The sequence below is a fragment of the Salvelinus namaycush genome, chromosome 2 (assembly GCF_016432855.1).
Source record: "Salvelinus namaycush isolate Seneca chromosome 2, SaNama_1.0, whole genome shotgun sequence".
Taxonomy (NCBI): Eukaryota; Metazoa; Chordata; class Actinopteri; order Salmoniformes; family Salmonidae; genus Salvelinus; species Salvelinus namaycush.
Genome location: NC_052308.1, coordinates 73,259,472 through 73,284,164, shown reverse-complemented (window position 1 = coordinate 73,284,164; position 24,693 = coordinate 73,259,472). Strand labels below are relative to the sequence as shown.

The 24,693-nt window shown below is 41.5% G+C and overlaps 1 protein-coding gene and 1 pseudogene across 1 annotated transcript in view; both read left to right on the top strand.

Moving 5' to 3' along the window:
• The first annotated feature begins 255 nt into the window (after positions 1-255).
• LOC120018226 lies at positions 256-1,724 on the top strand (annotated as a pseudogene).
• A 2,409-nt stretch (positions 1,725-4,133) lies between these two features.
• LOC120023423 (zinc finger protein 239-like) overlaps positions 4,134-24,693 on the top strand; it is an 86,126-nt gene continuing 65,566 nt past the window's right edge. Inside the window, exons 1-2 of the mRNA XM_038967443.1 lie at positions 4,134-4,239; positions 23,942-24,183. Of these exons, the coding sequence (XP_038823371.1) occupies positions 4,134-4,239; positions 23,942-24,183 (348 nt within the window). The remainder of the gene's footprint in view (positions 4,240-23,941; positions 24,184-24,693) is intronic.

The window sequence follows — 24,693 nt, the reverse complement described above, 5'->3', positions numbered from 1 at the left end:
AGTAATTACCAGGAAGCTCTACAATATTTGTTTTAAAATCACACCAAGACTGTTAAAACTGGCATCAGGTTATTGAGGGATCTGATTAGGATTTACCCTCGTAGCAAGGCCGTTTTATCATGTGGAGGTTTCATTCAGGTCTCTATTTAAATGAACACTCTGTCTTTAGCAGGAGAAAGACCAGACTCAGAAGAACCAGAGCCAGGGATGTCCAAACCAGCAAGAAGACACCAGTGTTTCCACTGTGGAAAGAGTTTTAACCAGAAAGGACACCTGAACCAACACGAGAGAATACACACAGGGGAGAAGCCTTACCACTGCTCCCAGTGTGGAAAGGGTTTTAACCAGAAAAGCTACCTGAAAAAACACGAGAGAATACACATAGAGGAGAAGCCTTACCACTGCTCCCAGTGTGGAAAGAGTTTTACCCACTTGTGTAATCTGAAAACACATGAGAGAATACACACAGGAGAAAAGCTGTACCGCTGCTCCCAGTGTGGAAGGAGTTTTACCCACTTACGTAACCTGAAAACACATGAGAGAATACACACAGGGCAGAAGCCTTACCATTGCTCCCAGTGTGGAAAGAATTTTACTCACTTAAATAACCTGAAAACACACGAGCAATTACACACGGGGGAGAAGCCTTACTGCTGCTCCCAGTGTGGAAAGTGTTTTAACCAGAAAAGCTACCTGAAAAAACACGAGAGAATGCACACAGGAGAAAAGCCTTACCACTGCTCCCAGTGTGGGAAGGGTTGTAACCAGTTAGGTGACCTGAAACGACATGAGAGAATACACACAGGAGAAAATCTGTGCTATTGCTCCCAGTGTGGAAAGGGTTGTAACCACTTAGGTGACCTGAAAACACATGAGATAATACATACAGGGGAGAAGCCTTACCACTGCTCCCAGTGTGGAAAGAGTTTTATCCACTTATGTAACCTGAAAACACACAAGCAATTACACACAGGGGAGAAGCCTTACCACTGCTCCCAGTGTGGAAAGAGTTTTAATCAGAAAAGCTACCTTAAAAAACATGAGAGATCACACACAGGAGACAAGCCTTACCACTGCTCCCAGTGTGGTAAGGGTTGTAACCAGTTAGGGGACCTGAAACAACATGAGAGAGTACACACAGGAGAAAAGCTGTACCACTGCTCCCAGTGTGGAAAGGATTTTACCCAGTTAGGGGTCCTGAAACGGCATGAGAGAATACACACAGGAGAGAAGCCTTACCACTGCTCCCAGTGTGGAAAGAGTTTTATCCACTTATGTAACCTGAAAACACACAAGCAATTACACACAGGGGAGAAGCCTTACCACTGCTCCCAGTGTGGAAAGAGTTTTAATCAGAAAAGCTACCTTAAAAAACATGAGAGATCACACACAGGAGACAAGCCTTACCACTGCTCCCAGTGTGGTAAGGGTTGTAACCAGTTAGGGGACCTGAAACAACATGAGAGAGTACACACAGGAGAAAAGCTGTACCACTGCTCCCAGTGTGGAAAGGATTTTACCCAGTTAGGGGTCCTGAAACGGCATGAGAGAATACACACAGGAGAGAAGCCTTACCACTGCTCCCAGTGTGGAAAGGATTTTACCCAGTTAGGGGACCTGAAACGGCATGAGAGAATACACACAGGAGAAAAGCTGTACCACTGCTCCCAGTGTGGAAAGAGTTTTACCCAGTTTTTAAACTTGAAAACACATGAGAGAATACACACACAGGGGAGAAGCCTTACCACTCCTCCCAGTGTGGAAATCGTTTTAATCAGTTAGGTAACATGAGAACACATGAGAATAAACACACAGTAGATAAGGATGTAGGCTACTGAACAGTAGGAAACAGGACAGATTTTAGGCTGCTGAACAGTAGGATAAATATATGCCTCTGAACAGTGGGACATAGGAGAGGTGCCCTATACGTGGTGGGAGGCTGCAGAGACTCGGGAAATTCGTGTTAGGTATTGACTTTCCAGTGTTTTCCCTACTGCGTGTATGTTTATGTAAATAAACTCTTATCTCAGAATGATGTTGGGGATAATTAAGTACTGGTGCTATAATGTCTGGCGCCGCCTCCACTGGCCAATAGGGATGTGTGTCATAGTATCATAGGGATGGGTATCATAGTATCATAGGGTATCATAGGGAATCATAGGGATGGGTATCATAGGATATCATAGGGATGTGTGTCATAGGGATGGGTATCATAGGGAATCATAGGGATGGGTATCATAGTGATGGGTATCATAGTATCATAGGATATCATAGGGAATCATAGGGATGTGTGTTATAGTGATGGGTATCATAGTATCATAGGATATCATAGGGATGTGTGTCATAGTATCATAGGATATCATTGGGATGGGTATCATAGGATATCATTGGGATGGGTATCATAGGATATCATTGGGATGGGTATCATAGGGCTGTGTATCATAGTAGTGTGCTGAATAACTGATGAATAAGTAGTGGTCCTATAATGTAAACTCCAACAGGAAATAAATTCTAATGTATAACTGCAAGATCATTTTCACTCTGGTTTCAATTACATTTTCATCCAAACTTACAAGCAAATACTTTATGCATTTATTGTTACAAATCAACTTGCAAGGTTCCACAGATCAAAAGGGCAAAGCCTTGCAGATTGATGGCTGGGGTCCATCTGATGATAAGAGTCTGGGAAGATCAAAGCCTTGCAGATTGATGGCTGGGGTCCATCCGATGATAAGAGTCTAGGAAGATCAAAGCCTTGCAGATTGATGGCTGGGGTCCATCCGATGATAAGAGTCTGGGAAGATCAAAGCCTTGTAGATTGATGGCTGGGGTCCATCCGATGATAAGAGTCTGGGAAGATCAAAGCCTTGCAGATTGATGGCTGGGGTCCATCCGATGATAAGAGTCTGGGAAGATCAAAGCCTTGCAGATTGATGGCTGGGGTCCATCCGATGATTAGAGTCTGGGAAAATCAAAGCCTTGCAGATTGATGGCTGGGGTCCATCCGATGATAAGAGTCTGGGAAGATCAAAGCCTTGCAGATTGATGGCTGGGGTCCATCTGATGATAAGAGTCTGGAAAGATCAAAGCCTTGCAGATTGATGGCTGGGGTCCATCTGATGATAAGAGTCTGGGAAGATCCAATAGCCGTATTTGCCAAATTTGTTAGAAGTAGTGTAAGATAGTAGTTAATAGTGTAAGAATTTGAGTTGTGTAATTTTGCCAAATCAAAATGTATTGGGGGTATGTGAGACAATGAAGATGTACCATAGTTGTTTATTATATTGTGATTGTCTTGTATATACATATATATATTAGGGTTTGATTGTTTATATATTAAGGGTATGTGAGACAAGGAAGACGTACCATAGTTGTTTATTAGGAAAGGAAATTGTATTAATTATCGGATGTTGTGAAACAAACAACAATTGTGTCTGTCATTGTCTGTTGTCTTTACAATCGCCGCCTAACCTTGTTGTATTTCCCCTCCCCCTTTTGAAAAGGACCACCATGTAAATATCTGTTAAGCATTATTGTGTTATCCTTCATGATTTTCTTAAATTGTATGTGGAGGCGTCACCAGCTGGAGCTCCCTTATTGTATGTATTTTATAAACTGTCAAATAAATTCAATCAATATACATGTTCATATTAAGCTTATACTTCTGTGTACAGGAAAGTATTATTTGTAAAATGGAAGAGAAAATATATCAGCTTATTGTTAAATTATTATGACGTTCTTTCCAATACAAAAAGTGTAGTAACTGTTGTTTCCAATCTGCGTTACCCACTCCAGTCAGCAGATGGCGATTTGCGTCTTTCAGCTGACTCTTCTTGCGTGACGTATAATGGACTGGACGGGACGCTTCTTCAGGAACAACAATACGGCTACTCTTTCAAACGCCTCGGTAGCTTGCTAGCTAATTTAAATGCGAAACATTGACGCTTTAGACCATGTTTATGTACATTAGCTAATCTCAGTGTTTTAAACACAATTCTGTTGACGTTTCTACTGGTTAACTTTAACCTAATTTGGTTGTTCAATTTGCAAACTTGTTAAAGATTGATACTGAGCCTAGCACTAGGCTAGTCGCTAATGTTAACTAGCTAGCTAACTAGCTAACATCCCGGACCATGAGCTCACTAAACTACTCGCCCCTTGCTAAAGAAGAGGAGGTCTATTGGACGGAGAAAGAATCTCTGGGAATGAACATTGTCGTCAAAGAAGAAGAAGAAGAGGGTGTTACAGTGAAAGAAGAGAAATCTCCGTTTGGAGAGGAAGAGGGGATAGAGGCTGTCACAGTGGAAGAGGAGGAGGAAGAAGCTTTCAGATTGAAAAAGGAGGAAGAGGAGAATATCACACTGAAAGATGAGGGTATTACAGTGAAATATGAGAAAGAACATATTGTAGTGAAAGAGGAAGAGGGGATAGAGGCTGTCACAGTGGAAGAGGAGGAGGTAGACACTTTCAGAATGAAAGAGGAGGCAGAGGAGGCTGTTAAAGTGAAAGAAGAAGAAGAGGATATTGCTGTGAAAAAAGATAAAGAACCTTTAGGAGTGGGAGAGGAGGTAGAAGCTTTCAGAATGAAACAGGAGGATGTTATAGGGGAAAAAGAGGAAGAACCTTTTAGAGAGGAAGAGGAGGCTGTCTCAATAAAGGTGAAGAAGGAGGTCGTTTTGGTAGTGAAAGAGGAGGAGACAGAAGATCAGATTAACACCAGTGAGTACTGTCTTAAACAGGGGCACAAACTCTGCCATTGTTGAACTAATGTGGGGTTTTAAAATTCAATATTGGTGCATAATTTATACTTAAAAGGAATGCAAAACTCACCCAATTCGTGGAACGACCCTTTTACATTTGCATCACAAAAAATATTTAATAAAATCATGATGGAAGTGGCCATTTTAGGCCCTTTTTAGACATATTAATGCCTCTTGTTAGACCCTATGATTGTAGTAGAAGATCATAAGTTTACAATCTGTTTGATGTTCTCGTTCACACAGGAGAGAGACATGACTATCGTGGATCCTCTGGGGAGCATCAACAACATCCTGATGCTGACGAGTCAGAGAAGAGTCTCTCCAGATCACAACACCAGATGGTACAGCTTGGTCTGGTCTAACATACATCTTGCTCTATCCGGGGCTGGTTTTCTGTTAAGCACTTTATGACAACAGTGACATCAGCATCCATAATGGTCTGTGTCCCCTCTTTAGGGTTACCAGGACAACGCTAGCCCTTCCGTCCTCCCGGAGTCCCCGTGTTGTGCCTCTTCTGGTAGCGCCTTACTGCTGGGTATGAAGAGGTTGTCTGTGCTGCTGGTGGACTGCAGGAAAACAACGGGTCTGAGTGGAACTGTGAGAGGAGGAGGAGAGAAGAAAGGATCAGATTTGACTCATCAAAGTAAGTGCTGTAGTTTAGTTTGAACAAATAAAATAGATCTGCCCTCTGGTATCTGTTACCAGGACAACCAGTCTTGAAGGAGTTCCCACATATGCTAAGCACATGTTGGCTACTTTTCCTTCACTCTGCGGTCCAACTCATCCCAAACCTTCTCAATTGGGTTGAGGTCGGTTGATTGTGGAGGCCAGGTCAACTGCTGCAGCACCACATCACTCTCCTAATTGGTCAAATAGCTCTGGGTGGCGGGTGCTCAGACGATGTGGAAGTCCTGGGCTGGCGTTGTTATACATGGTCTGCGGTTGTGAGACCGGTCGGATGTACTGCCAAATTCTCTAAAACAACGTTGGAGGCGGCTTATGGTAGAGAAATTAAATTAACATTCAATTATCTGGTAACAGCTCCAGTGGATATTCCTGCAGTCAGCATGCCAATTGCACGCTCCCTCAAAACTTGAGACATCTGTGGCATTGTGTTGTGTGACAAAACTGAACATTTTAGTGGCCTTTTATTGTCCCCAGCACAAGGTGCACCTGTGTAATGATCATGCTGTTTGATCAGCTTCTTGATATGCCACACCTGTCAGGTGAATGGATTATCTTGGCAAAGGAGAAATGTTCACTGACAGGGATGTTATCAAATTTGTGAACCAGATTTGAGAGAAATAATCTTTCATGCGTGTGGAAAAATTCTGGGATGTTTTATTTCAGCTCATGAAACATGGGACCAACACTTTACATATTTACATTTTTGGAACATCTACCCAAAATATTTCATTATTTTTTTACTTTACTCAAAATATCATGACATTAATGATAGTCAAAATGTTAAAAAAATGTGTGAACTTCTAAATAAATAAAAAATTCATTTTTTTTCACCTTTATTTATCCAAGTTCTCATTTACAACTGCGACCTGGCCAAGATAAAGCAAAGCAGTGCTACAAAAACAACACAGAGTTACACATGGGATAAACAGATAAACAAACGTACAGTCAACAACACAATATAAAAGGTCTATGTACAGTGTGTTCAAATGTAGTAAGATTAGGGAGGTAAGGCAATAAATAGGCCACAGGCCAATTTAGCATTAACACTGGAGTGATAGATGTGCAGATGATGATGTGCAAGTAGAGATACTGGGGTGCAAAAAAATCTAAATAATAATATGGGGATGAGGTAGTTGGGTGTGCTATTTACAGTAGGGCTGTGTACAGGTAAGCTGCTCTGACAGCTGATGCTTAAAGTTAGAGAGGGAGATATAAGTCTCCAGCTTCAGTGATTTTTGCAATTCGTTCCAGTCATTGGCAGCAGAGAACTGGAAGGAAAGGCAGCCAAAGTAGGTGTTGGCTTTGGGTGTGACCAGTGAAATATACCTGCTGGAGAGCGTGCTACTGGTGGGTAAGCTGATGGTGACCAGTGAGCTGAGATAAGGCGGGGCTTTACGTAGCAAAGACTTATTGATGACCTGGAGCCAGTGAGTTTGGCGACGAATATGTAGAGAGGGCCAACGAGAGCATACAGGTTGCAGTGGTGGGTAGTATATGGGGCTTTGGTGACAAAACGGATGGCACTGTGATAGACTACATCCAATTTGCTGAGTAGAGTGTTGGAGGCTATTTTGTAAATGACTTCGCCGATGTCAAGGATCGGTAGGATAGTCAGTTTTACAAGCTTGTGTTTGGCAGCATGAGTGAAGGAGGTTTCGTTGCGAAATAGGAAGCCGATTCTAGATTTAATTTTGGATTGGAGATGCTTAATGTGAGTCTGGAAGGAGAGTTTACAGTCTAACCAGACACCTAGGTATTTGTAGTTGTCCACATATTCTAAGTCAGAACCGTCCAGAGTAGTGATGCTAGTCAGGCGGGCGGGTGCGGGCAGCAATCGGTTGAAGAGCATGCATTTAGTTTTACTAGCATTTAAAAGTAGTTGGAGGCCACGAAAGAGTGTTGTATGGCATTGAAGCTCGTTTGGAGGTTTGTTAAAACAGTGTCCAAAGAAGGGCCAGATGTATACAGAATGGTGTCGTCTGCGTAGAGGTGGATCAGAGAATCCCCAGCAGCAAGAGCGACATCATTGATACAGTTGAAGTCGGAAGTTTACATGCACTTATGTTGGAGTCATTAAAACTTGTTTTTCAACCACTCCACAAATTTCTTGCTCACAAACTATAGTTTTGGCAAGTCGGTTAGGACATCTACTTTGTGCATGACACAAGTAATTTTTCCAACAATTGTTTACAGACAGATTATTTCACTTTTAATTCACTGTAGCACAATTCCAGTGGGTCAGAAGTTTACATACACTAAGTTGACTGTGCCTTTAAACAGCTTGGAAAATTCCAGAAAATGATGGCATGGCTTTAGACGCCTCTGGTAGGCCAATTGACCTCATTTGAGTCAATTGGAGGTGTACCTGTGGATGTTTTTCAAGGCCTACCTTCAAACTCAGTGCCTCTTTGCTTGACATCATGGGAAAATCAAAAGAAATCAGCCAAGACCTCAGAAAAAAAATTGTAGACCTCCACAAGTCTGGTTCATTGTTGGGAGTAATTTCCAAATGCCTGAAGGTACTACGTTCATCTGTATAAACAATAGTACGCAAGTATAAACACCATGGGACCACGCAGCCGTCATATTGGCTCATTCATCCCCCTCTTCTCCCCTGTAACTATTCCCCAGGTTGTTGCTGTAAATGAGAATGTGTTCTCAGTCAACATACCTGGTAAAATAAATAAATACAGCTACGGAAGGAGACGCATTCTGTCTCCTAGAGATGAACGTACTTTGGTGCGAAAAGTGCAAATCAATCCCAGAACAACAACAAAGGACCTTGTGAAGATGCTGGAGGAAACAGGTACAAAATGACCTATATCCACAGTAAAACAAGTCCTATATCGACATAACCTGAAAGGTCGCTCAGCAAGGAAGAAGCCACTGCTCCAAAACTGTCATAAAAAAGCCAGACTCCGGTTTGCAACTGCACATGAGGACAAAGATCATACCTTTGGTCTGATGAAACAAAAATAGAACTGTATGGCCATCGTTATGTTTGGAGGAAAAAGGGAGATGCTTACAAGTCGAAGAACACCATCCCAACCATGAAACACGGGGGTGGGAGCATCATGTTGTGGGGGTGCTTTGCTGCAGGAGGGACTGGTGCACTTCACAAAATAGATGGCATCATGAGGAAAGAAAATTATGTGGATATATTGAAGCAGCATCTCAAGACATCAGTCAGGAAGTTAATGCTTGCTCCCAAATGGGTTTTCCAAATGGACAATGACCCCAAGCATACTTCCAAATTTGTGGTAAAAGTTGCTGCAGGTGGTGCAGAGCTTTTGGCCGGGGTAGAGGTAGCCAGGTGGAAAGCATGACCAGCCGTAGAAAAATGCTTATTGAAATGATCGATTATTGTAGATTTATCGGTGGTGACAGTGTTTCCTAGCTTCAGTGCAGGGGGCAGCTGGGAGGAGGTGCTCTTATTCTCCATGGACTTTAGTGTCCCAAAACGTTTTGGAATTAGTGCTACAGGATGCAAATTTCTATTTGAAAAAGCTAGCCTGAGCTTTCCTAACTGACTGTTGTGGTGGCATATTTCTACTTTACCAAATGAGGAGAGTTACAAACTTCACACACCAGTCAGAGTTATACTTAAACTACATCTTTAATAATAAGAGCTTTGCAATAGCATTTTACTTTCAATGATGCGCTATCTCTAATGAACCATTGAAAGTGTCAACAGAAAAGTACAAAGATCTTTTATAGCCAAAATACACCCCTCTCAACTTACATGACGAACCACATATCTTAAGAAAAGTTCACAAAGAAAGACTTTTACTTGAGAGAGAGGAGTATCCCATAGCCAGATAGCATTCGCTATAAATTATCGTTCAGTTTGGTCCCTAAGATGAGGTTCTAATCTCGTTCCTGGTACTTCAAAGCACAAAAACATTACCTCATGTTATCTGGAATGCTCTTTAGGTTTTATCACCCAAAGACATCGTAAATCTCCTCTGTCAGTGCTATCTCATAGAGGCCCATCCTCAGTGGAACACACAATAGTTAACAGAACACTCTTTTCTGTCGAATAAAACAACCATTATAACGCAATACAAGCATTATAACATCATCTTGCAATTTTCCACGACACTGTGTATATTGGTTCCTGACTTCCCTGAAAAGTTGCATATCGCTGGCTATTCGATGCTAATGCAGAACGCCACAGGATGTTTTTGTGCTGGTCAAGGGCAGTCAAGTCTGGGGTGAACCAAGGGCTATATCTGTTCTTAGTTCTACATTTTTGGAATGGGGCATGCTTATTTAGGATGGTGAGGAAATTACTTTTAAAGAGAAACCAGACATCCTCTACTGACGGGATGAGGTCAATATCCTACCAGGATACCCGGGCCCGGTCGATTAGAAAGGCCTACTCGCTGAATTGTTTTAGGGAGCGTTTGACAGTGATGAGGGATGGTCGTTTGACCGCGGACCCATTACGGACGCAGGCAATGAGGCCTATTGGTTAGAGCCTGTAAGTAAGCATTTCACTCTAAGGTCTACACCTGTTGTATTCGACGCACGTGACAAATAAACTTTGATTTGAATTGTGGATTTTTAAAAGTAGAAGCTCAAATTGTTTTTGGCACAGACCTGGATAGTATGACAGAACTCGGCAGTAGATTGTAACTCTGCCCCCTTTGGAAGTTCTATCTTGTCAGAAAATGTTGTAGTTAGGGATGGAAATGTCATGATTTTTGGTGGCCTTCCTAAACCAGGATTCAGACACGGCTAGGACATCAGGGTTGGCGGAGTGTGCTAAAGCAGTGAATAAAACAAATTTAGGGGGGGCCTTCTGATGTTAACATGCATGAAACCAAGGCTTTTACAGTTACAGAAGTCAACAAATGAGAGCGCCTGGGGAATGGGAGTGGGGCTGCAGGTCCTGGGTTAGCCTCTACATCACCAGAGGAGGAGTAGGATAAGTGTATGACTAAAGGCTAATAGATAATCAAGTGATATTTGCATGTAATGCATTTGCTCCATTGTTTAAATTTGCATTGTTGGTCCACTGATGATTTAATGAAATGAAAATGTTCACAGACTCTGTAATGCAAAATGTTAATTGTATGTGTCCACATATCTGAGTATGTGACTAACCTTGTGAAACTGACCTATTATAATCTCCTGTTCCTGGGAGTATCATCCTGTGTTGCAAACCAGCTGCACCTGTGTCCTTGTATGAATAAAGTCCCTCCCAGGAACAGGAAACTATGATGATATGTGATCATCACCCAATGCTTCAGGAATTCAGACTGTCTACACTGCACTGTGTAACTGTTATTCTCTCTGAGCTCAGAAATAAAGAATCTTGGTTTGACTTGGACTCCAGCAGGTCCTTATTTTATAATATCCACCACAACTCTCCCACGGATTGCTGTTTATCATTGTCTCAATGAAGAGTTCTTTGTTCTACTTTCCTGGGGTCATTTACAAGCCTCCCACTGGTTGAATAAACTTTGTTTCCACGTCATTTCAACAAAACAAATTCATGTGATGTTAGATCAATGTGGAAAACTGATTGGATTTGTAAAAAGCCGTCAACATCAGGAATCTTTATTTATTTTTCACCCAACTTGTAAGCTAAATCCAAAGACAGGTGACATTTTGTGTTGATTTCATGTTGAATTCACTTTAGTTGATGACTCAAAGAAATGTAAATAGAAACTAAATGTTGAACTGACGTCTGTGCCCAGTGGGCTGGTTTGAATAAGTGGCAGGTGTTGGATCAATATCCACCTTAGTAGCTAAGTTTCCGTGCAATTTGCGACAGATTTTCATGTGAATATTCTCAAATATGTACAAAACAATATATGCATTTTCCCACCAGAAATGTTTCTTTCAAACAGACTAATTGCAGACAGAAGGCTTTGTGTGACAAATAAAAAAACTTTTGCTGTTAAAATCCCATATACCGTATGAAAAATACAAGTTAAATGGGTTTCCATCACATTTTCAACTCTACTGAGGGTTTAAAAAGCTGTTGTATTACATAAAACAACATATGCATTTTCCCACCAGAAATGTTTCTATCAAACAGATTTATTGCAGATAAAAGGCTTTGCCTGACAAATAAATAACTTTTGCTGTTAAATTCCCATTTTCCAAATGAAAAATACAAGTTAAGTGGGTTTTCATCACATTTTCAACTCTACTGATGGTTTTAAAAACTGTTGAATGAAATAGAATATTGCCCTCTTGTCCCGTGTACTGTAGTCAGCAGCTCACATATACAGTGCTGGTAGGCTACCTACATGATGAGATTATTATGGATGAGAGACATATTATTTTATTTGTCAAATGGAAACCAAGCATCAATCATGTCACCAGAAGAAGACCATCAAAATGTATTTGAAAGGAGCATCAAGCTCATCACATCCAGTTTCACCACCCTGTGAAGTTCATAACTTATTTCATCTGTAGCCTAATAAACTGCATGGTTTCCCAAGTCGTAGAGGGAGGACCACACAACATATCATCACGTGACTCCAAGTTAACTAAGATGTGATGGTTATTATATAAATATTTGCACATAAAGGAGTTTCCATCGCCATTTCTCATTCATACATTTTTACGTGACTCCAAGTTAACTAAGATGTGATGGTTATTATATAAATATTTGCACATAAAGGAGTTTCCATCGCCATTTCTCATTCATACATTTTTACTGACACAAAAAGACCCCACCATGTAAAACGAACTTACAAATTGTCTGTCTGCATTAATAAAATTGTACAGGCATATCCTGTTTCCGTCAGCCCAGTCATTACTTTTGAAATGGTTGGATCAATATCCACCTTCATGATATGGATGAAGCCTGATTTGGAATGTCTGAGTAGTTCTATATGATGTCATAATACACTCCTCTGATAATCAAGCGATATTTGAAATGTCTGAGTAGTTCTATATGATGTCATAATACACTCCTCTGATAATCAAGTGATATTTGGAATGTCTGAGTAGTTCTATCTGATGTCATAATACACCCCTCTGATAATCAAGTGATATTTGGAATGTCTGAGTAGTTCTATCTGATGTCATAATACACTCCTCTGATAATCAAGCGATATTTGGAATGTCTGAGTAGTTCTATCTGATGTCATAATACACCCCTCTGATAGTGATACATTTGCTCCATTGTTTCCATGTCAGTTGGTTTCCCACTCTGATGATTTATATCTGACAGAGGGGCTTTAAAGGAATAGTATGGTGACATCTTAGTGTGGCTTGAAGTAAATAGTATGGTCACATTTACAGGTTGTTGCTCAGTATTCTTAGTATGATGTGAAAAAAGAACAATCAACTATTTATTGATAATGTATATTCCTATTCAGCTTCTACATCTGCATAGAGGCAAACAGTATCTTAAAGTTGATTAAATATATATATATATAAATTGTACACTTCTATTTTCACAATTTGAATTATTATTCATCAAAAACTACACCAACAATACACTGCAGCTTTGACGTCAAGAAGAGATTGGGCTGATGGGTGGTGGTGCTACTATACAGGTAAGGCTGTCCAATATGAATGTTCAATACACACAATAGGTTGATCAGTAGCCAGTTAGGTAGCTGCTACAGTCCAATATGAATGTTCAATACACACAATAGGTTGATCGGTAGCCAGTTAGCTAGCTGCTACAGTCCAATATGAATGTTCAGTACACACAATAGGTTGATCAGTAGCCAGTTAGCTAGCTGCTACAGTCCAATATGAATGTTCAATACACACAATAGGTTGATCGGTAGCCAGTTAGCTAGCTGCTACAGTCCAATATGAATATCCAATATGAATAAAAATAAAGATGGGCTCTCCTGTCAACATGGGGCTCCTGCTGCAGGTAGCCTAGCGGTTACTAGTGTTGGGCCAGTAACCGAAAGATCTCTGGTTTGAATCCCAAAGACAACTAGGTGAAAAATCTGTCAATTTGCCCTTGAGGACAGCAGCAGCAGGAGCCTCATGTTTCTCCCATTCTTCTCTGCAGATCCTCTCAAACGGTCAGGTTGGATGGGGAGTGTCACTACAAAGCTATTTTCAGGTCTCTCCGGAGATGTTAAATCGGGTTCAAATCCGGGCTCTGGCTGGGCCCCTCAAGGACATTCAGAGACATCTCCCAAAGCCACTCCTGCGTTGTCTTGGCTTTGTGTGTAGGGTCGTTGTCCTATTGGAAGGTTAACCTTTGCCCCAGTCTGAGGTCCTGAGTGCTCTGGAGCAAGTTTTCAAAAATTATCTCTCTGTATTTTGCTTCGTTCATCTTTCCCTCGATCCTGACGAGTCTCCCAGTCCATGCCGCTGAAAAACATCCCCACAGCATGATGCTGCCAACCCCATGCTTCACCATAGGAATGGTGCCAGGTTTCCTCCAGACGTAACCCTTGGCATTCATCAGACCAGAGAATTGTGTTACTCATGGTCTGATAGTTGTTTAGGTGCCTTTTGGCAAACTCCAAGCTGGCTTTCATGTGCCTTTTACTGAGGAGTGGCTTCCGTCTGGCAACTCTACCATAACGTCCTGCTTGGTGGAGTGATGCAGAGATGGTTGTCCTTCTGGAAGGTTCTTCCATCTCCAGAGAGGAGCTCTGTCAGAGTGACCATTGGGTTCTTGGTTACCTCCCTGACCAAGGCCCTTCTCCCCCGATTGTTCAGTTTGGCCGGGCAGCCAGCAGTAGGAAGGGTCTTGGTGGTTTCAAACTTCTTCCTTTTAAGATGATGGGGACCTTCAATGCTGCAGAAATGTTTTGGTCCACTTCCCCAGATCTGTGCCGTGACACAATCCTGTCTCGAAAGGAGTATATCACATCAAATACAGGCTACTTAAAGTTCTTGAGAGAACACACATATGCTCATACTCTTGTCTCATTTAAAATAAAAATAGAATTGTGCTTTTGGTCATGCAATATTTTCTTTATATATATATACACTGATCATACCAAACATTTGGAGAGAAATAAACGTCCTAATATGGACAAGGAACCTCCTCCTTTTCCCTCAGAAGAGCCTCAATTTGTCGGGGCATGAACTCTTCAAAGTGTCCAAAGCCTTCCACAGGGATGCTGGCACATGTTGACTCCAATGCTTCCCACAATTGTGTCATGTTGGCTGGATGTCCTTTGGGTGCAGTGAAGGCTCCTCAGAGAAGGATGGTCTTCCCCTCCCTCCTCTGAGAAGCCTCCACTGCACCCAAAGGACATCGAGCCAACATGACATAATTGTGGGAAGGGATTTTCAGTGAGTTTCAGAATAAAATAAATTGGTAAAACATTAATAAATGATCATTTTTGGATAAAACTATACTAAATATAATCACATCACCAAATAATTGAATAAAAAAATAATTGAATAAAACATACTATTTTGCGTCCTCCTCTGGGTACATTGACTTCAATACAAAACCTATGAGGCTCATGGTTCTCAAGGCTTCCATAGACTTAAACAGTAATTATGACAACTTCCGGAGGACATCCTCCAACCTATCAGAGCTCTTTCAGCATGAACCTTCTCCGCTGTGCAATGCGGTTTCCGAGCTGGTCATGGGTGCACCTCAACCCCGCTCAAGGTACTAAACAATATCATAACCGCCAACAAGAAGAGACAATACTGTGCAGCCGTATTCATGGGTTGGCACCCCCCATTGGGTTGTGCCATGGCGAAGATCTTTGTGGGCTATACTCGGCCTTGTCTCAGGATGGTAAGTTGGTGGTTGAAGATATCCCTCTAGTAGTGTGGGGGCTGTGCTTTGGCAAAGTGGGTGGGGTTATATCCTGCCTGTTTGGCCCTGTCCAGGGGTATCATCGGATGGGGCCACAGTGTCTCCTGACCCCTCCTGTCTCAGCCTCCAGTATTTATGCTGCAGTAGTTTATGTGTCGGGGGGCTGGGTCCGTCTGTTATATCTGGAGTATTTCTCCTGTCTTATCCGGTGTCCTGTGTGAATTTAAGTATGCTCTCTCTAATTCTCTCTTTCTCTCTTTCTTTCTTTCTCTCTCTCGAGGACCTGAGCCCTAGGACCATGCCTCAGGACTACCTGGCATGATGACTCCTTACTGTCCCCAATCCAGCTGGCCGTCCTGCTGCTCCAGTTTCAACTGTTCTGCCTGCGGCTATGGAACCCTGACCTGTTCACCGGACGTGCTACCTGTCCCAAACCTGCTGTTTTCAACTCTCTAGAGACAAACGTTTCTTAAACAGAAAAAAACGGGATAAACATACCTGAATTTGTCAAATAAAATCAAACTTTATTTGTCAAATGCGCCGAATACAACAAGTGTAGACCTTACAGTGAATTGCTTACAAGCCCTTAACTAACAGTACAGGTCAGGAAGATTTAAGAAAATGAGCAAATGACCAAAAGAAAAAAATTATAAAAAGTAACGCATTAAAATAACAATAACAAGGCTATATACAGGGGGTACTGGTACCGAGTCAATGTGCAGGGGTACAGGTTAGTCGAGGTAATTTATACATGTAGGTCGGGGTGAAGTGACATTTCATAGATAATAAACAGCAAGTAGCAGCAGTGTACAAAACAAATGGAGGTGGGGTCAATGTAAATAGTCCAGGTGGCCATTTGATTAATTGTTCAGCAGCCGTATGGCTTATGGGGGTAGAAGCTGTTTAAGGAGCCTTTTGGTTCTAGACTTGGTGCTCCGGTACCGCTTGACGTGCGGGAGCAGAGAAAACAGTCTATGACTTGGGTGACTGGAGCATCTGACAATTTTTTGGGCTTTCTTTATAATTGTCCTGGATGGCAGGAAGCTTGGACCCAGTGATGTTCACTACCCTCTGTAGTGCATTACGGTCAGATGCCGAGCAGTTGCCATACCAGGCGGTGATGCAACCGGTCAGGATGCTCTCGATGGTGCAGCTGTAGGTCTTTTTGAGGATCTGGAGACCCATGCCAAATCTTTTCAGTCTCCTGAGGTGGAAAAGTTGTTGTCGTGCCCTCTTCACGACTGTCTCGGTGTGTTTGGACCATGATAATTAGTTGGTGATGTCTTCAAGACTGTCTGTCACCTAAAAAACCTATCTCGACCTGTGTGCACCTACGTTCTAAACTTTCATTCATAGGCTAGGTTGTAGCAATCTCATGATGGGTATAGGGAAAATTCTAGTATCATGTAGTAGCCTAAACCTATTGCTGTTACATTGAACAGGGTGAATGGAATATGAATGACAGTCATCCAATATGCTGTAATAGAATTAAGGCCATGCTCATGAAAAAACAAATCGTTCTGCCTTATCTTAAACACCACTGTTTGGTAGGTGGATGATTCTTGGTACACATGGGAAACCGTTGAGCTGGAAAACCCCAGCAGCGTTGCAGTTCTTGACACAAACCGGCACCTGGGACCTACTACCATCCCCCGTTCAAAGACACTTAAATATTTTGTTTCCCCCATTCACCGTCTGAATGACACACATACACAAGCCATGTCTCATTTGTCTTAAGGCCTAAAATGCCTTATTTAACCTGTCTCCTCCCCTTCATCTACACTGATTGAAGGGGATTTAACTAGTGACATCAATAAGGGATCATAGCTTCCAGCCCCAGCTAACACACCAGACTCCAATAATCACCTAATCATAATCTTCAGTTTAGGATGCAGTTTGATTAATCAGCTGTGTTTGCTAGGGAGGGAGAAAAAGTGTGACACCAATCAGGCCCCCGAGGACTGGAGTTGCCCACCCCTGGTTTGCAGGATGATTGGTTTCTTAAAGAGCGTAGCTTTAATGGAATAGTACAGTCACATCTAGATAAAAACGAATGTGAAAAATTAACAGAGCAAATGTTTATTAAAACACTACCTATTCATAGAAGTATGTATTCATCATTTACTATATATCAGCTTATTGTTAAATTATTCTGACGTTTTTTCCAATACAAAAGTGTAGTAACTGTTGTTTCCAAACTGCGTTACCCACTCCAGCCAGCAGATGGCGATATGCGTCTTTCAGGTGTTGATTCTTGCGTGACGTATAATGGACTGGACCGGACGCTTCTTCAGGAACAACAACGCGGCTACGCTTTCAACCACCTCGGTAGCTTGCTAGCCAACATAAAACTGAAAGATTGACGCTTTAGACCATGTTAATGTACATTAGCTAATCTCAGTGTTGTTAACGCAGTTCAGTTGACGTATCAACTGGTTAACTTTAACCTAATTTGCTTGTTAAATTTTCAAAGTTGTTAAAACATTGATACTGAGCCTAGCGCTAGGCTAGTCGCTAATTCTAACATCCCAGACCATGAGCTCACTAAACTACTCATCCCCTGTTAAAGAAGAGGTCTGCTGTATGCAGAAAGAAGCTCTGAGGCTGAACATTGTCGTGAAAGAAGAAGAGGATGTTATAGAGGAAACCGAGGAAGAACCTTTCAGAGAGGAAGAGGATGCTATCTCAGTAGAGGTGAAGAAGGAAGACGTCTTGGGAGTGAAAGAGGAGGAGACAGAATATCATATTAACTCCAGTGAGTACTGTCTTAAAAACAGAGTCACACACTATGCCGTTGTTGAACTAATGTGGGGTTTTAAGGGGCATTCTACTGAAGTTCTACACTTGAATATGTTGTTCAGTACTGTAGGAATTGTTAAAGGGGCCATCTGCCTTTGTTAGTTTTAATCTGCCATTGGTACACATATTTTGGGGACTTTTAAATTAGATTTATTAAATTATCCATGTGGTCTACATTAAAGTGCATCTCATCTAGTATAACAGGCTTTTAAAAATGCAATGTTGGAGCATAATTTATACTTAAAATATCAAAGGTATGCAAAAGGCACCCGTTTAGTGGAACGACCCTTTAACATTTGCATTTTAGGCCCTGTTTAGAGAGATTAATGCCTCTTGTAAGACCCTATGATTATAATAGACGGTCGTAAGTTCACTATCTGTTTGATGTTCTCATTCACACAGGAGAGACACATGACTATTGTGGATCTTCTGGGGAGCCTCAACAACATCCTGATGCTGATGAGTCAGAGAAGAGTCTCTCCAGATCAGAACACCAGATGGTACAGCTTGGTCTGGTCTAGCATACATCTTGCTCTATCGGGGTCTGGGCTGGGTTTCTGTAAAGCACTTCATGACAGCTGTGACATAAGCATCCATAATGATATGTGTCTGTGTCCCCTCTTTATGGTTACCAGGACAACGCTAGCCCTTCCTCCCTCCCGGAGTCCCCGTGTCATGCCTCTCCGGGTAGCACCTTACTGCTGGGTATGAAGAGGTTGTCTGTGCTGCTGGTGGACTGCAGGAAAACAACGGGGCTGAGTGGAACTGTGAGAGGAGGAGAAGAGAAGAAAGGATCAGATTTGACTCATCAAAGTAAGTGCTGTAGTTTAGTTTGAACAAATACAATAGATCTGCCCACTGGTATCTGTTACCAGGACAACCAGCAGAGTTCAGTTAGTTGACAGGAAGATAGACTGGTGGATATGGATGTTATGAATATCATAACACTGAAAAAGGATTCTGCCAATGAAAAGAGAGAAACCAATAGACCATATAAAACCTTGATGAAAGTTAGCTTTGGAGAGAAAGTTTCAAGATGATCTGATGTAAGGTGCATGTTTTACAAAACCTTTTCCTAAAAACATAGATGTTACATTGTCTGTCCCAGTCAACCCCCCCTTTCTTTACAAGACTCTAGAACACACAAACTAAACTCCAGACACTTCAATGTGGTCTGTATTGCTTCATTAATATCTGATCTACACAACTTGTTAAACAGGCCAATATATATTTTAAAACAAGCTCCTTTTTTTGTCTTGACCTCCGTCTCTGTAATGGACAAAGTTCATTTCATTTCCTACTTTAACAGGTCAAATAAAGCCTGAACTCCAACATATAGACCTTACAGAAGATGGTTTCAGTTGGAAATGACGAACTTTATTAATAAAATGTGTAACTGATGCTAACAGTTGAAATTCCTCCACTGTCCCTGTCCCCATACCAGGCTCAAACCAGTGATCCTCTGCTTCTCAACACACGTGACCGCTCTCCTTGAGAATACACTATATTCAGAGTTCTAGAGTCACACACTCACTATAGCACAATAATTACTATAGCAGAGTGTATTTAACAGATGGTGAGATCAGAAACAAATCAGCCCCTTTGTTGCTCTGTTTCAGAGCTACTCTGCCTTCTGACGAAGGAAAACCTTTTCAACTATAAATGTATATTTGTCTGCCATTTAGGCTGCAACAACTATACAGTGGAACACCCCCTGATCTGTTGTTTTATGAAGGGTCACCTACGCCCAGTACCCAAACAGCTAGTCCCATCCTGGGATTTTTATGTTTTGCTTGAGACCATTTCCGCTGTTGGAGCCGCTGGAAAGAATAGAAATTAGATTTATCTTGTTTAAAACTACTTTACTTTAGCCATTATATCCGTATAATGAGTTACACCCCCATACCTTCATGAGGTTCTATAGTAGCAAGGATCTGACACCTCCGGAGGGCTTGATGGCTCAATCCACCAGAGGTATGGCTACAACATAGGCATTGTTCAAAGGCATCTCTGTTGAAGAGATCTGTAATGCAGCATGTTGTGGTGATGTACCTTCATGAGGTTCTACTGACTGGACATCACTACACATACGGTGAGTAGAGTGGGGACCTCTGAGGGATGATCCTGTCTAGACTTGGCATCAGAGAGTGTATGAGCTCTGTGGTAGTTGACTATATCCCCAAAGTGAGAGACTAACGAGTCACTGAAATAGAACTGAAGGTTCCCTAACAGAACCCTGATTCTATGATATTCACCAGGTTACCTAACAGAACCCTGATTCTATGATATTCACCAGGTTACCTAACAGAACCCTGATTCTATGATATTCACCAGGTTACCTAACAGAACCCTGATTCTATGATATTCACCAGGTTACCTTTCACACATGGAAGACGGGAGCGGCTATGTCCCTGATATAGGAAGTGGTCTGCTATTGGCCGTTGCTATCGGAGAGTACAGTGCCTCCTGAAAGTATTCAGACCCCTTGACTTTTTCCACATTTTGTTACATTACAGCCTTTTTATAAAAACACAATACCCCATACTGACAAAGCAAAAACATTTTTGTTTGATAATTTTGATAATTTATCAAAAAATACAAAACTAAAATATTATATTTGCTTAAGTATTCAGACCCTATACTCAGAACTCTGTTCAAGCAGCAGGTTCTGCTCTGGAGCAGGTTTTCATCAAAGATCTCTCTTAAAGGAGGACTGTAGCATCTAATGATGAAACATTATGGAGTCTTAAAGGAGGACTGGGATGGGAAAGGAAAGGGGATATCTAGTCAGTCACAACTGAATCCATTCACCCTAAATGTGTCTTCCGCATTGAACCCAACCCCTCTGAATCAGAGTGGTGCGGGGGCTGCCTTAATCGACGTCCACGTTATCGGCGCCCGGGGAGCAGTTGTTGGGGGTTAACTGCCTTGCTCAAGGGTAGAACGGCAGCTTTTTTCTACCTTGGGGGGCGTGCGGATTCGAACCAGCGACTTCTCGGTTAATGGCCCAACATTCTTAATCTCTAGTCTACAAATGTCACAAATGTTCCAACTTCAATTCATTATTTCTCAATGATGCTTTAAAACCTCTCTAGGGGGTGTGGGACGCTATCGTCCCACCTGGCCAACATCCATTGAAATTACAGAGCGCCAAATTCCAAAACAGAAATACTCATTATAAAAATTCATGAAACATACAAGTGTTATACATCGGTTTAAAGATTAAGTTCTTGTTCATCCAACCACGGTGTCAGATTTCAAAAAATACTTCACGGCGAAAGCAAACCATGCGATTATCTGAGAACAGCGCCCAGCAGACAAATCATGACAAACAGTAAAAGGCCTTGTAGACGAGTAACATAAGTCAGAAATAGCGATAAAATTAATCACTTACCTTTGATGATCTTCATATGATTACACTCACAAAACTCCCAGTTACCCAATAAATGTTTGTTTTGTTCGATCAAGTCTCTCTTCATATCCAAAAACCTCTGTTTTGTTAGCGCGTTTTGTTCAGTAAAACACTGTCTCAAACAACATCCGGTGAAATTTCAGAGCTTGAAACTCAACAAAACAGAAATTCTCATGATAAACATACATGAAAGACACAAATGTTATACACCAGCTTAAAGATAAACTTCTTGTTAATCCAACCGCTGTGTCAGATTTCAAAAAGGCTTTACGGCGAAAGCAAACCATGCGATTATCTGAGAACAGCGCCCAGCAGACAAATCATTACAAACAGGTAGCAACCAAGAAGAAGAGTAACAAAAGCCAGAAATAGCGTTAAAATGTATCACTTACCTTTGATCTTCATATGGTTGCACTCCGAAGACTCCATGTTACACAATAAATGTTTGTTTTGTTCGATAAAGTCACTCTTTATGTCCAAAAACCTCCGTTTTCTTGGTGCGTTTTGTTCAGTAATACATTGGAACAAAGCGCGGTCACAGCAGTCAAAAAATCTGAAAAGTACCATAAAATTTCGTAGAAACATGTCAAACAGTGTTTATAATCCAGCCTCATTGTTGTTTTTGTCATAAATAATCGATCATATTTCAACCGGACAAAAGCTTCGTCAATAGAAAAGGAGAAACAAGAAATGCGCCCTCCCGGTCATACGCTGGGCTCATGGCTGGAAATTTCCACTGTACACTCATTGAACGTGCTGTTTCTCCCTCATTTTTCAGAGTAAAAGCCTGAAACGATGCCTAAAGACTGGCCACATGTTGAGGAAGCAATAGAGATAGTGACCTGCGTCATAAGTCTTTGTATGGTGGATAGGCTTTCAATGGAAAAACAGGCATTTCAAAATAAAGCATTTCCTGGATGGATTTTCCTCAGGTTCTCACCTGCCATTTCAGTTCTGTTATACCCACAGACATTATTTTAACAGTTTTAGAAACTTTGGAGTGGTTTCTATCCAAATCTACTAATTTGCATATCCTAGCTTCTGGGCCTGAGTAGCAGGCAGATTACTTTGGGCACGCTTTTCATCCAAAATTCCGAATGCTGCCCCCTACCCTAGTGAGGTTAAAGGAGAAGTTTACCCAAAATCCAGAAACTCTGAAGTGATTCCATACATTGAAACTAGTCCAGTGGAGTTTTCTCTCTCCCTGTAGTGCTGTACTGAAACAGCTGCAAAACATGACTTGTGACGTTGCTGGATGCGGGCCTCGCTCTGCTGCTTTGCCAGTTTGTTATTTTATTACAGCTATGGCCTTTGGATTTCACCTGGAATTGTTTATTTATGTCTGAGAAAAAAAACACTTTGTATTGATAAAAATGTATATAAATACTCTACTGTAAGTCGCTCTGGATAAGAGCGTCTGCTCTTGGCCGGTAGGGATATCCTTGTCTCAGTATGTAAAAAAAAAAAAAATAATAAAATGTATGCACTCTACTGTAAGTCGCTCTGGATAAGAGCGTCTGCTAAATGACTAAAATGTAAAAAATGTAAATATGATGATGTCATAGTGAATTCATGACATGTGACTGAACAAGCCTTTTCATACTTCATAACATGGCTACATACAATGCTTTCAGAAAGTATTCAGACCCCTTGACTTTTCCATATTTTGTTACGCTACAGCCTGATTCAATCTACACACAAATACCCCTTAAACCTGTCTAGGACATGCGTTCCGCTGGCGGAACCCCTCGACAACATTCCGCTGAAAAGGCAGCGCGGGTAATTCAAAAATATTTTTTTGAAATATGTAACTTTCACACATTAAGAAGTCCAATACAGCAAATGAAAGATAAACATCTTGTTAATCTACCCATCGTGTCCGATTTCAAAAATGCTTTACAGCGAAAGCACAACATATGATTATGTTAGATCACCACCAAGTCAAAAAAACACACAGACATTTTTCCAGCCAAAGACAGGAGTCACAAAAAGCAGAAATAGAATTAATCACTAACCTCTAATGATCTTATCAGATGACCCTCATAGGACATCATGTTACGCAATACATGTATGTTTTGTTCATAGGACTTCATGTTACACAATACATGTATGTTTTGTTCATAGGACATCATGTTACACAATACATGTATGTTTTGTTCATAGGACATCATGTTACACAATACATGTATGTTTTGTTCATAGGACTTCATGTTACGCAATACATGTATGTTTTGTTCGTAGGACATCATGTTACGCAATACATGTATGTTTTGTTCATAGGACATCATGTTACGCAATACATGTATGTTTTGTTCATAGGACATCATGTTACACAATACATGTATGTTTTGTTCATAGGACTTCATGTTACACAATACATGTATGTTTTGTTCGGTAATGTGCATATTTATATCCAAAAATCTCAGTTTACATTGGCACCATGTTCAGAAATGCCTCCAAAATATCCGGAAAAATTGCAGAGAGCCACATCATATAACAGAAATACCCTGAAATTCACATTTACACAAGCATCGTTGAACATTTCCAAACTGATTGCAGATTTTTCTGACAAGGTTGCCAGTCTGGCATCCTCAACCATAGTGCCGTTTAGGCACACGCCCCCTATCAGAGGAGGTCGGTATGTGTCTGCTGGTGAATCACCCAAGCCACACAGGAAAACCTCATGTTCGGTTAAGTTCCGAGTTGAACTCACCTTGTCATTTGTCACCAATGGCGAACTCATGACCAAGTTCACCGGGTTTGTGGCAGATGCTGACGTCGAACCCACGCCGTTGCGCAATGTATGACAGGTAGCCTTGGAAGAATGCGGGGAAGTCAACGGAGTTGGCATACATATTTGTCACCAGATTTGGTTGGTTTTCCAATCCATTAGTGGTACCAAACGGTCAATTAAATCTATCCCAAAAGGCATCCGTTCGATGTCGATGGTAATCGCTTTCGAAGTTGAGTTTAAGTAGGAGACACTTGGTTAGTGGCGAGGTAGCTTCGGTGAAACCCCTAAGCTTCGTGTCGCAACGTTCCGTTTTCAACCAACGGTTTGTTGGGTCCACTGCCCCTTTTAGTTCATCCAGCAAGGTTTCGGATATGAGTGAAATTGTCAAACCCGAATCTATGAGAGCGTGACAGGTCAAACAGTCCTCCAGGACTGTTCTAAGGTATGGCCTGTTCGAGTTGGGTTTTCTCATCATATCCCCAACATAATGGAGTGGGTTGGGAGTACCGAGCGGTTTGTAATCTGTGTCGATTTCCAAGACGGATAACTCACCTATGTGACCCAGTGGGTCCTCTAT